Genomic DNA, 12,588 nt, shown 5'->3' with positions numbered 1-12,588 from the left:
TGGGCCATGAAGGTCCATGTGTAAGTGTGTGACCTGTATGAGTGTATCTGCATTAAATGAATATGCAGAGCTCTAACACTAAGTCAGAATAAGGTAATGCTGTCATGTAAGCATGCAGCTTTTTCTATAATCAGCTTTATAGTCAAAATATGTAGTTCCTGTTTGGCGATGGTTTCATTAGCTGCTTTTAGCAAAATTTCACAAAATACAACTTACATTTTCATTTTTTAATTCTGTCCTACTTCATGTTGACTTTATACTAATTTTAAAGGTCCTACCAATACGTCTTTACTCTGTAATATATATATAAAAAAAATAGATATGTACAGTAAAATGTTTTCCACAGGTTTTTTTTTGTTTTTTCCTGAAAACTGAATTTGGCACAATTTGTTAAAGCATACAAAGACTTAAGTTACCTGAACAGCAATAACAATTAAAGAGTTCTTCTACAAAGTGACAATATTTATTTAAATCTGTTGACTTTAATTGATTCGATCATTTAAAGTTTCTGTGTTGATAAGCTTTACAAGGATAAAGAAAAAAAGAGGGAACAAATGGGTTAAACCTCTTTGAAAGCTAAGCTCCTTTGGGAAAATCTAAGAAATTCTTAACCCTTTAATTCATAGTTCAATAGTTTATTTAGTTCCTGTGTCCTATATGAGCTTAAAATCACAGTCACATACTCGGTCAGTCTTAATCTCTTTGCGTTTGGCACGTATTTAGGTGTAATTTGAGGTTAGGCTTCCACCGTTCTGAAATATGAATGAGGTAAATGAGTTATGTAAGAGCTGCCGAAAAAAAATGAGGGCAGTGGGAGGAGAGGGGAGTGCGTACAGCAGGGAGAGGCAGATAAACAGGAGAGGAAGAGGAAGACTCACATCGTAAGCTCCAGCCTTGATCTGTTGGTACAGCTTGTGCTGGTCCTCGTCCCAGAATGGAGGGTAACCCACCAGCAGGATATAGAGGATCACCCCTGAGACACAGGCACACCCCAAAAACATGTACATACACAATGAGAAAAGGATATTTGTTAGAAAATGTGCTTCAGAGCATTGTCTTGTGTGATCATCTAGGAATATATTGTACCGTATGTTTGTTAGGAATGCAAAAGAAGAGAGAGTGTGTGTGTGTGTGTGTGTTTCTGTGAACAACTCACCGCAGGCCCAGATGTCCACCGGTTTGCCATATGCCTCCTTCCTCAACACCTCAGGAGACAGGTACCCTGGTGTTCCTGCAAATCCTGTGATGAAATGACACACACGTTCAAACAAACTCACACCTTCTCTCCTTTAACTGATTCACATGCATCAGCGTGCATTGAGAGAAAGATAAGCTGGGAAATGTTCAACGGTTTAGGTCTTCTTCTATCTATCTAGTCATCTATTCATTAAGGACTGTATCCTTACTGAATGGAATGTACTTTTTGAGTCCTATTAAAACTATTTCAAATTCTACTAGTTGGTAAAAAATGATGAAAGTTTGATCATTAAAACCTCCAATGTTTCTCTTAAAAAACTGCAATACAATGAAATACAGTAACTTCAAGGATATTAACGTATTATCTGCGGAGCTGGGGGTTGTTCTAATGTGTTCGTTTGTGTCTGTCATGCGTGTGTCTCACTAGCTGTGTTTCCAAAAACTAAATAAAAGCAATAAAGTTTCAATAAAATATAGTTGTGCTTTGAACATATTTTACAAGGTTGTTTTGTGCAGGAGCCTCGTGAAATAGCATCCCACGAGACTTTGCTGTAGGTATCTGTACGCTCAAAGTCTCCTTATAACGCTCTGCATTTGTTTGTTGTCTAATGTGGCAGTAAGTAAAGTGTAATGCTAAGAAATGTCTCAGTCTCATCTTCTATCCACACATCATCATGTTTACTCGGACAGAAGTGGTCATGTGACCAGGTACTTCATGTCCTGTGACGTGTAACTGTGAAAAAAGTGTTTCCATCGAGCTTTTGTGATATATTTCAATATCGAAACGTCTGAAAAACCTCCTCACGAAAGCGCAAAAAGGTTTTAGCGATATGAGTTTTTTTTCGAAATTCAGGTGTTTCCTTTACCAATTTTCATTGCTCCATTTAGTTTTTATGCATTTCCAAGCGTAATGAAAACGCAGCTACTAACTTTGCTCGCATTGCGCTGCACGGATCACACTCAAGTTGTGTGCGTGCAGCAAAGCAAGTTAGACACGCGTTGAATCAACCAGATGGTCCACAGACCAGTACCAGTCCGCAGCCCAATGGTTGGGAACCACAGCTTTAGATGCAATAGGGTGACACAGCATTGTTGCACTGTCATGTTTCTTTGAAAATATGGAATATTACATTTTCTCAATAAAGGTAAACATGTTTGAGTTTTTTTTTTTATTTAAAGCTGTTAGGTATGATAACGAACTTTTTTTTAAGTTAAATTTGTAATGTTTTCACGGATTGAAATTGGGTTGAATTGAAAGTTGTTGACAGAATAATGGCAGATGTTGATATTGTGACTTCAATGGAAACACCCGAATATATTCGAAATTGAAGTGACAGAATATCGCATAAACAAAGCACAAAAAAGACATCAGGCCAATCAATGTCTTCCTTATCTGGTGAAGAAACACAAGAAATCACGGTAAGAGTCAAGTAAAAACCCTTCTTAAAGAAACGTTTCCACTTTGGCGTTGTCTTTGTTTTCTTCTACGGGATTCTAAATTACACAATGCATTGCACAAAACTTTTACGAAGTCCAAGTCACATGACCATTTTTTCACCCAATGTTATTGTTGGAATCAATAAACGTTTAAGTGGCACTTTCAACCTTTATGAGTAAATCCTTCCATTTTCCGGAAGAAATGTCTTACATTTCTTGATCTAAAAGGCCTATACTCTGTCTATCTATGGACCAAACCAACCATAAGATAATCTATGAAAGATACATACTAGCATATATACTACAAGTGGAGGCAGTGGATTGTATTTGTTGTACCTACCAAACCAGGCCTGCTGATCCCCTTGCACCTCGATGGCAAGGCCAAAGTCAGCCAGCTTCACAGCAGCATTCTTACACTTGCTTGCCAGCAGCAGGTTTTCTGGCTGTGGGATGGGAGCGGAGACGATTACTAAACACTGTGAAATGATGGACGAGAGGTGCAAAACATGCCCTATTTGGGAGGAAAGTTGGAGAAAGAAAGCAATGCATGTACACGTTTAGAATTCCTTAAACCGCAACAAAGACACGTCAAACACACAAAGACATGGGTCGATATTTTACTAGCATGCAGGAAGAACACGGAAAGGTATAAAGTTAAAAAGTCACACATCAACATTTCATCTTAGACATACACATTCTGTAAATCACTGCATAGATCTATGACAGACGCCATGATGCTCTGTCTATAGGCTCCATTTCTGTGGCCCAGATGAAGCAGCCAGCCTCATTATTCTCTGTCAGAGGAGAGCTCTAATAATGGGTTCACTATCCCCACTGGCCCCTGCTTATTTGCACTTTTATTCTCTACATGTCACACTATCTTACTTAATCATTGCAGCTGCGATGGCAGATGGCAAAGTTAAAAAACTAATAAAACACCCTGTTGGGGATCAACAGTTAAACAGTTAAAGACCTAACCTTAATCTACAAACATTAAAGTTCTGTAACACAGTACGACGACTCAGGGTTTGGATGCTAACTTGGTGAAAAGCGAACCTGCTTTTCTTTAATATTTAAGTTGATAAACATCAAACAACACAAAGAAATAAAGGTGCATTTCCTGCAATCTAGATCGCCAACAGAAAAATATATGGTTTTCTTTCTGGAGATGTCAGTCACTCATGCTAACATCCAACCATGTCACCACGACCTGTTTGTCCTTGGTAGAATAAATTCAGGTTTTTATAATTAAAAAAAGTCATTACAGAGTCAACTAACAAACACACTTGATTAGAACCTAACAGCTAATGTCTCAGGGTGTTGTCTTCATTGTGGCATAATTAAAGTACTTTAGGAATCAAGGGCAACATTTAAGAAAATAAACATTGTGAAGAAAAGCTTAATTTTTTTGTACACATGTAGCTTCAGCATTTTGAAAATTCAAATTCATATGTAGAGTATTAATTTCAACAAAATCCATCCTAATGAGAATTAATTTGCCAGCATCCATATCAAGTCAACTAATGGAATACTGTCTTTTGGTTTTTACGCTAAAGCAGGGGTTTTTAACCTTGGGGATGTGATCCCACGTTTAATAATAAATCATCTCATTCTTTTTCAAATTAAAAAAACCACACACAATCTCAAACAATTGTATTTCATACTTTCTCTTTCTCAAATATAGATCTAGTTCAAATAAAACAAAGTATAAACATATAGCTAGAAAATCTTGTCACTTTGTGCATTAATCCTGGCTATTCTGTATTTGTAAAAAACCAAAAAAACAACATGATTAAAAAGTCATTTTTAAGAGAAAAAAATGTCTCTGGGGTCACCAGAAATTACTAATAGTGATTTAAAAATTAAGTCACGAACTGAAAAAAGGTTGGGAACCACTGTTCTAAAGTCTAAACTGACTAATGACATAAATGTCAAGACCACATTATTATTTTTTTAGTCAGTGTTGCTAAAGTTGTTCAACAAATTGCTTATTTGAGCTGCATTTCATTGATTGGTATCCATGCACTGTTATGAAATGCATCCTCACATTTTCAACTTCCTTTTCCAGTTTCCTTCTGTCAAAACGTTTATTCAAAATCCGAGAAATGTGAAAATACAGCTTTTCTAGACTTTGAGATGGGTTACAAAAAAAAAAAAAAAAACCAAGCAAAGAAACGAACAGTCTGACAGCTCATATGTGCTTCGTCTTCTCAATGTTTTTCCAATTCTGCCATTTGGAAAGTCGTTACACCTTCGTCAACTCATTAGACCTGCCGATACTGCAGCAAGTAGATGATCTGTAAAAATGGATGTGGGTGGAATTTAAATTTAGTGTCATCTCCCATCCTGCAGCTGCATTAATAAGAAACCTAATTAAGCAGTCGACTCATCTAAGGTAAAACGTAAATCCTCGCCATCGTGTTTGACATAATCAGATTATTTTCTCCCAATCCTGACAAGACATCAACACATTGAAATGTTACACACACACGCACGCACACACACACACGCAATTGGCAGAAGGAAACAAAACAACACAGACAAGGAGAAAAACAGTGTTTAGTAGCCATAAGTGGTGCACTTCAAACTCTTCTTTCTGTTACATTCTTTTCATTTCTAGGAACCAGAGATGATGAAAGTGTCTATTCGTACGATTGCCGTACGAAACAACCCCCTGTGCTAATTGCACGTTTACCGAAGTACACGTACGTAGTGTCTTAGGGTTAGGGTTAGGTTAACCCAATATCTCAACAATTTTTACGGTGAAGTTTAGTCCTAGTCACATGACCTAAACTGGCCAATGACTGGCGCTGCGTACAGATAGAATGTTGGTATATTGATATGGCGACCGAACGGATCGCCACTGCTTTGTTTAATTCCCATCTTTTCAGAGAGTGACAAAAACCAAGACCTCTATCCAAAGCTTGGTCCAATTTAAGCTCAACTGACCTGGATTCATTTCTGTCTGTGTCACTCATGAACATTTACTGGTGATTTCACTTCTTGGCCTTATTGGTCTGTTATGTCTGTATTGTTTCTCCTTTTTTAAGGTCCAGTACAGAATGACCTGAATCTCAACATTTGTTCTACCAAAGACCACTTAACAGCACATGAATTACTTTACTTAACCTTTTTAAAACATTTTTTCTAACTATTTAACTAAAAATAACAGCAAAAACAACAATTGTTATTTCTAAGATGACATTTTGAAATGCTGAATAAAACCTATTTATTCAGTCTGGCTTTTATCATTTCTTATAATTTTTAGGGTTTTTAATTTTCTATGTTTTTATGCTAATTTTAATCATTTATATTTTAAAAATTGTTCCCTTCTCTGCTATGTTTTTATTTCCTTCTTTTATCATCTTTCATTATTTTATTGGATTACTTCTGTTTGCATTAGTCTCTAAATTTATTTATTTTTTTATAATTTTTAACAAATGTCTGTGAAGCACTTTGATCTACAATTTAATATGTAAAAAAGCTGCTATATAAATAAAGTTTAATGGATTGATAGACTCAACAATATTGTCAATTGTCTGAGAATTAAGGTTGTTTAAACCTGTTCTAAACTCTTCCCTATGTCGTCATCTCTTCCTGGTTCCTAATTTAAGGGATCTGGTCACCCATGCTGTCCTCAGACATCACACTATGACCTATTGCTTGAAACACTCTCCGTTGCTTGGGTGTGAAACCAGATCAACGTGTCGGCTAAATAAAGAAATAGCCACAACAGTTTGGATAAACACAACGTGCAATGGCAAGAATGCTGCGACTGACATTGGGGAGTGGTGGCCTAGTGGTTAAGGACGCTGGGCTTGTAATCGGAGGGTTGCCGGTTCAAGCCTCACCGGGGCCGTCACTGTGGGATGTTGAGCAAGTCCCTTAACCCCGAACTGCTCCCCAGGCGCCGCAAAATGGCTGCCGACTGCTCCTCAGGGATGGGTTAAGTGCAGAAGACAAATTCCAATAATGTACTAACATTACATGGCCAATTAAAGGCGAAAGCCCGATTTAATTTAATTTACACGGACGGACGCTCAACACAGTGGATAATAAAAGAAAATTAAAATAAATTAAACAGTCAGCAGGAGACGTCAAAAGCACTTCCAGATTGGTGGACATTAGAAGACGTTTTGAAAATGAGCAACAACTCGTTCCACTTAGACGGTAAAATAATAAGGAAGGCTTGCAGTAACTTAAGAATGTAGGAAATGTTTAAGTTTTAACATGCAACACTTTATTTCTCCTAATTTATGCAATTGGTTAATTTCATTACATTTCATAGAAAATTATAATCTTATTTTACTAGCTTTCAACTGATTGTATAAAATGTAACATTTGTAAAAAGTTACAAATATGTCATACTTTCCAAAAATCCACCTTGCTTTTTTAAAAATATGTTTTGTATATATCATATTATATTTAACATACCACAACCCATACATCAAATCTGCAGCACTTTAAAACAGTGGTGACAATTTTTTAATAAAAAACAAACATTTAAAGATGGTAATTAAATTTAATATTAAAACTTTATCACGCACACCAGTATTTAACTCTAAGAACTATCTACATTTGACATTTATTTATCTTTGCGAGTTTGAATCCTGGAAAGTAAATCCGATTTTAAATGGAGCTCCTGAGGGCCCCTTAAATAGTCTATGTGGGCTACCTGGTGCCCACAGCCACAGTGATGACTTTTTAAGACTTTTTATTGCTATTTGAAATTAAACACAGTAAACATAATTGGGGGGGGAACACCACATCAATTACATAGTGCAAACGTGCAACTGGCAGCCCCCAAAGTAAACACACAAATATACACAAAATGACTGAAGGATACACACAGAAAAAGACTAAAATAATCAAATCACTCCAAAAACACAAGATGACTGCAAAAATAACCAGAAATCTATAAAACAACAAAAATACAAAAAAAAAAAAAACATTAAGAAAAGCCATCAAGAAAAATCTTTGTTGGAAAGGCAATTTTCGCTACATTACATGTTGTTTCATAAGTTTAAAAAAAAAAAAAAAAAAAAATACAATCATAAAATCACACTGTGTTAAAATTTAAGACTTTTGAAACATTGATTTCAGACATTTTAATAAAATTAAGGCCTTATTTTTAGATTAAGGAATTTAATGCCTTTTAAGACTTTTTAAGGATCCATGGGCAACCCTGTATAGGGTTTGTCTCAGCCAACATAAGACAGTCTCACAACAAGAAATGGCAGCCCATTGAAGAACATGAGCAGTCGGATTGATCTATAAAAGTAATCTAAGTCACACACGGTGGTGGGTAATCAATAGCTTTCTCCTCTCTAGGTGAACTAAATGAGCCACAGATCAGATTAAGTAGTCTCTAGGGTGATATTAGATGCATCCATTGTCTCTAAACGATTGCAGATAAAGTGAAGGAAGCATGACTTCTGCATGTTACACCTGCTGGATGCCACAAAGCTGTGGTGACTTTTTAGACGGACATAAAAATATCAGATGGTTATTGATTACACCTAAAGGTATTTAACTCACAGAAAAGTAAAGCTCTAAATCAGTGGTTCCCAACCTTTTTTTGGATCTTGACAACATTTTGATATTAAGAATTTATGGTGATGAGGTGACACCAAAATATTCTGTCCAATTGCATTTCTTTTAGTTAGAAAAGGTTTAAAAGCATAAAAAGAAACCAAATATTTAGTTACTTAGTATAAACAGTATCTGCTCACTTTGGTTTTATTTTATTTATTTTTTTTTTAAAATTAATTTTCTTAAAGTTACTTAATTACTTCTGTAATTTATTCTGTTAGTCAAAATATCCTATGGTGTGACTGTCTGGCCATGCCTTTAAAATTATTAAATCTATTTAAATGTATTTCCTGCCCTATTTTAATTATATTATATTCATGTGTAAGATTTCAAGTATTTCTATTTTTATTTCCATCATAATATTCATGCAAAGCTTGCCCGATGATGCCAATTTTCCGATTTTATTATTATTATTATTATTATTGTTACTAACTAGATTTATATTTGACAAACTGAAAGTATAGAATACAGTTACTTAAGATTGTGTGTTGGACTAATTTGAAAATTCAAAAATGTATTTCTAATCAGTTACTTTTTTTTATCATCAATTACTAGACATTTCAGGCGACCCCACATGGGGTCCCGACTCCAAGGTTGAAGTCTTTTAACACAACACTAAATTGCACCATCTCAGCAGTGACTAATCAACTTAAACAGACACATAAAACACACCCACATATTCACAGAGATCGGGACAGCAAGCTAAAGGCCTCATCACTCACCTTCAGGTCCCGGTGCACCACGCCCATTTGATGGCAGTGAAGCACTGCCTCCAGAATCTGCTGGATGCAATGACTGCATGCAAACACCAAGGGGGGCGTATGTTAGTCTTAGCAGCGCTACAATCCCGTGCATTGGCCAGGGGAGCGGGGGACGAGGGGAGAGAGAGGTGATGGAAGGTATGAGAGGGGAGGAAAGGAAAAGTGTTGAAAGGGCTTTTCTGTTGCCGGCCGTTTCCCTTTTAACACCTTCACTGACTTTGGTTGGCCCACAGTTATATAAGAATAAAGACTTCCAGTCAACTGAACTAAAATATTCTAATAGTTTGTGGCAGATAAGACACCTGTGTCGATTGTAACCCAACCTTTGTTTATAAACTGTTACACAGGTCCCAGTAAGTTCATTTTGTCTTCTTTTTTTCAAAATATGTTGAAGTTTTGTTTTTCAGGGAATTATATCTCCTGACATGTTTCGACTATCACCTCTGAGGAAGACAGGCAGTATAATTTCCGGAAAAACCTTGTTTGAATTAGCAAAACTTCAACATATGTTACACAGGTCAAAGGTCACAAGATAAGTGACAGACTTTATTTGTAGTCAATCAGTGGCTGTGTTTGAAATGTCATACTAACTGACTTCAAAATTAGTATGTAGTGCATTCACATTAGATAGTATGGAAAGAGTGATTACGGGACATTTTTTAAGTATGCACGGTGGGCACACTAGTCATACTCAACCACACCATGATGCATTGTGAGCAGAATATAAAAACATCCTGGGACCGGCTTCAAGCTGAAAATCAAACATTCCCTTTTCAAAATAAAAGCATCTCTTCTTGACTTCCATTAGTTTTTGTAAACAGGGCTCTTGTTTTGAAGTTAACTGGAAGTTTAGTCAGTAGCACAACGGAGGGTCTCTGAAAATCTCCAAAATGTTGTTTAAAACGAATAACAAATAAAATGTGTTTCTGTGAGTTTTATGGATCAAATGAGCACATGTTGATATTCTGCTTGGTCACTTTCTCGCTTAAAATGTTTTCAGAACTTTCAAAGGTGGAGAATCAATGAAGATATTTAGCCTCAGTGTGCTTCAGGTTTTTGTCATAGGTTCCAAATGCATCTTGGGAAACTTGGAAGTATACATCATTAGGAATTGTCATCATCCTAATCATACATAGTATATAGTAGACAGTATATACTCATTTAGTTTTTAGTGTATAGTACGGAATGTGCCATTTCGAACACAGCCATTGACTCTCGTTGAGCCGCTTTTATGTTAGAGTTCAACAGTAATGTTCCCATTAGAGGTGTCCTGATACAACTTTTTCACTTTGGATACGGGATCGATATTTCAGCCTTGAGAATTGGTAGATACCGATATTGATCCGATCATACGAGCACAAATCCTACATTGTTTTGTTAATTATCTTGCAGTTTGGAATGTTTGAAAAGACTTGATCAAGTGATATTACTTACACAGAGATAGTCAACAATAACAAGGTTTGGGAAAAACTGACCCATTTATTATTAACCAATGGGTTACATACATTTAAACCTTAAACAGAAGAATACTCTACATTTGAATGAAATTAATTAAAAATAAAATAGAGTACCCTGAAAAATAACCTCCAATAAACTAAATGTATCAGAAATTGTAGGGTTTTTTTTTTTGCTGATATCGGACCGATATCTCATAAATATTGGATCGGGACAGCCCTAGTTTCCATAGCTGTGGGTGCTCTGCAACAGAAAACTCCTTTGCATCAATCTGCATCTACCCATGAAAAGAATTACATTCTTCCAGTTTTTATCTGAATTCAACTGCTCTTTCCTAATGACCATATCAATGAGTATCCACACAGTAGGAAATACATTTGTATTCCAGGTACAAATATAAATTTTGAATGTTGACAGAGGAGTGTGTGGGGGGGTGGGGGATCATGGACATAGGCACACAAAGCATATCTGGGGGAGGTAAGAGGTGATGGTCTTTGTGCAGTAATGTCATAAAAAAAGTTCCTTGTCTTGTTAGCCTCTGCTGATGTTGTGATATAACTGGGGGGGGGGGAGGTTAAAGAAACATCAATGTATATGTGGAGGTGAGTGTGGGTCTAAAAATACTTTTTTCCTCATTGCAGATTTCTGTAGAGCGCAAGTACATGTGTGTGTGCGTGTGTGTGTCAGGTCATGTGTGTTGTCAGCATCCAGCTGTGGGGGTGTGAGCTAATGCAGGGTTGCATCAACACACACACACACACATACACACGCGCGCGCAAGTGCTGCTGGCAATGAGTCATTATGGGGAGGAAAAGCTGGAGCGTGAAAGCTGCCTGTGCACTGACTTGGTCCTTCCACAAACACTAAGATTTAGAAAGTCTGCCAGTGTTTCTATTGGGAGGGAGGATGGAAGGACATATACTACTTTGACTACTGTGAAATGTATATGCATATTTTTGAAGCACATAACAGTGGTCAACAGCTGTCCTCCAAAGTGTTTTAAATGTACGTATGTTTATATATCTTGGTATCTACTATTTGTGACACTTTTAGTCAAAAGAAAATACTTCATCAAGAAATCATCAAGGCTGCATGCTGCCTCTCTTTAGGTTTTAGATGTGCCATAATTCTTCCTTGGCTTGAAATTAACTATTTTTATTCAAATTCAATATGCAAGAAAAAGATGATTACATTTTGCATTTTTTTAAAAAAGAACGAAATACAGAGTTAAGAAGATTTTCTAATCCTTATCAATAAATTATGACAGTTCCTGTATTTTTCCTTTTATTTTTACCAGCCATTGAAGTCCACTACTTCAATACAGTACACCTTCTTTGTTTCATTGAGTTTAGATATTCACAATTCAAATTTAATCTTTTAAAATATAACTTATGAACTTCAAAACAAAAAATAAAGAAAAAGATAAATTCATTATTTTTCCTTCACTTTTACATATTGATTTGTGTAATTTCATTCTAGAATTGGGAACAGTCTTAACCGAATCCTATAAATCTATATTTAATATATTATTGCTCGGCTCGACACAGCTATTAGTTCATAAGAGCATAGCAGGGATTCTTTAATTAGCAAACAGCCTGTTACAAACTAAATCTGTAACTTTAATTTGTATCCCAAATGAGTTTAGGATGTGATAAGAGTCGGACTACACTCATTTTATTTATGTCATTGTTCCCTTTTTTTTCTTTTTTTAATGTTTAAAAAACTCTTCACTCCATTTTATAGAAAACAGCCCAATACCTATAGTGATGCAGTATTTCAGGGAATACTATAGTGACATATTACATTGTATTGGTTTCAGTTGACTAAATGAAAATTAACTTCCAGAATAAAAACATAATGAAGTTTTGAGTATTTTATGGCACATTTTAACGAGTGTGGCGTGAAGAACTGACGGTTTGACGTATTCTACAAACGCATGATATTTATCACACCTCAAAAACTCTCTGGTACCTCTACTATGTGATTGCTTGTGTGAACTGAAAGTGTTTGAGTGTGTTATAGTTAAGTTTACTCTTACAACACTCAGTCAGTGCAGCAGGAGCGTTTTTGCTATTCAGTAACTTGGAAGAAGTAGAGAGAGCAAATGATAGGGTGGGATGAAAGAATGAAGAGGAGGAGGAGGAGG

At 36.0% G+C, this 12,588-nt stretch overlaps 1 protein-coding gene across 27 annotated transcripts in view; it reads right to left on the bottom strand.

Moving 5' to 3' along the window:
- camk2b1 (calcium/calmodulin-dependent protein kinase (CaM kinase) II beta 1) overlaps positions 1-12,588 on the bottom strand; it is a 91,464-nt gene that overhangs the window by 36,927 nt on the left and 41,949 nt on the right. For 15 of the 27 annotated variants that reach the window (XM_028457690.1, XM_028457706.1, XM_028457708.1 and 12 more), the window contains 4 exons: positions 8,949-9,021; positions 2,975-3,077; positions 1,157-1,240; positions 879-973 (listed from right to left, as the gene is read on the bottom strand). In XM_028457690.1, the coding sequence (XP_028313491.1) occupies positions 879-973; positions 1,157-1,240; positions 2,975-3,077; positions 8,949-9,021 (355 nt within the window). The remainder of the gene's footprint in view (positions 1-878; positions 974-1,156; positions 1,241-2,974; positions 3,078-8,948; positions 9,022-12,588) is intronic. The other 12 variants (XM_028457689.1, XM_028457691.1, XM_028457693.1 and 9 more) reach the window with 1 other exon arrangement.

Source organism: Gouania willdenowi, chromosome 9 (genome assembly GCF_900634775.1).
Source record: "Gouania willdenowi chromosome 9, fGouWil2.1, whole genome shotgun sequence".
Lineage (NCBI taxonomy): Eukaryota > Metazoa > Chordata > Actinopteri > Blenniiformes > Gobiesocidae > Gouania > Gouania willdenowi.
The sequence above is the reverse complement of the archived record's forward strand: the minus strand, read 5'-3'. Positions and strand labels throughout refer to the sequence as shown.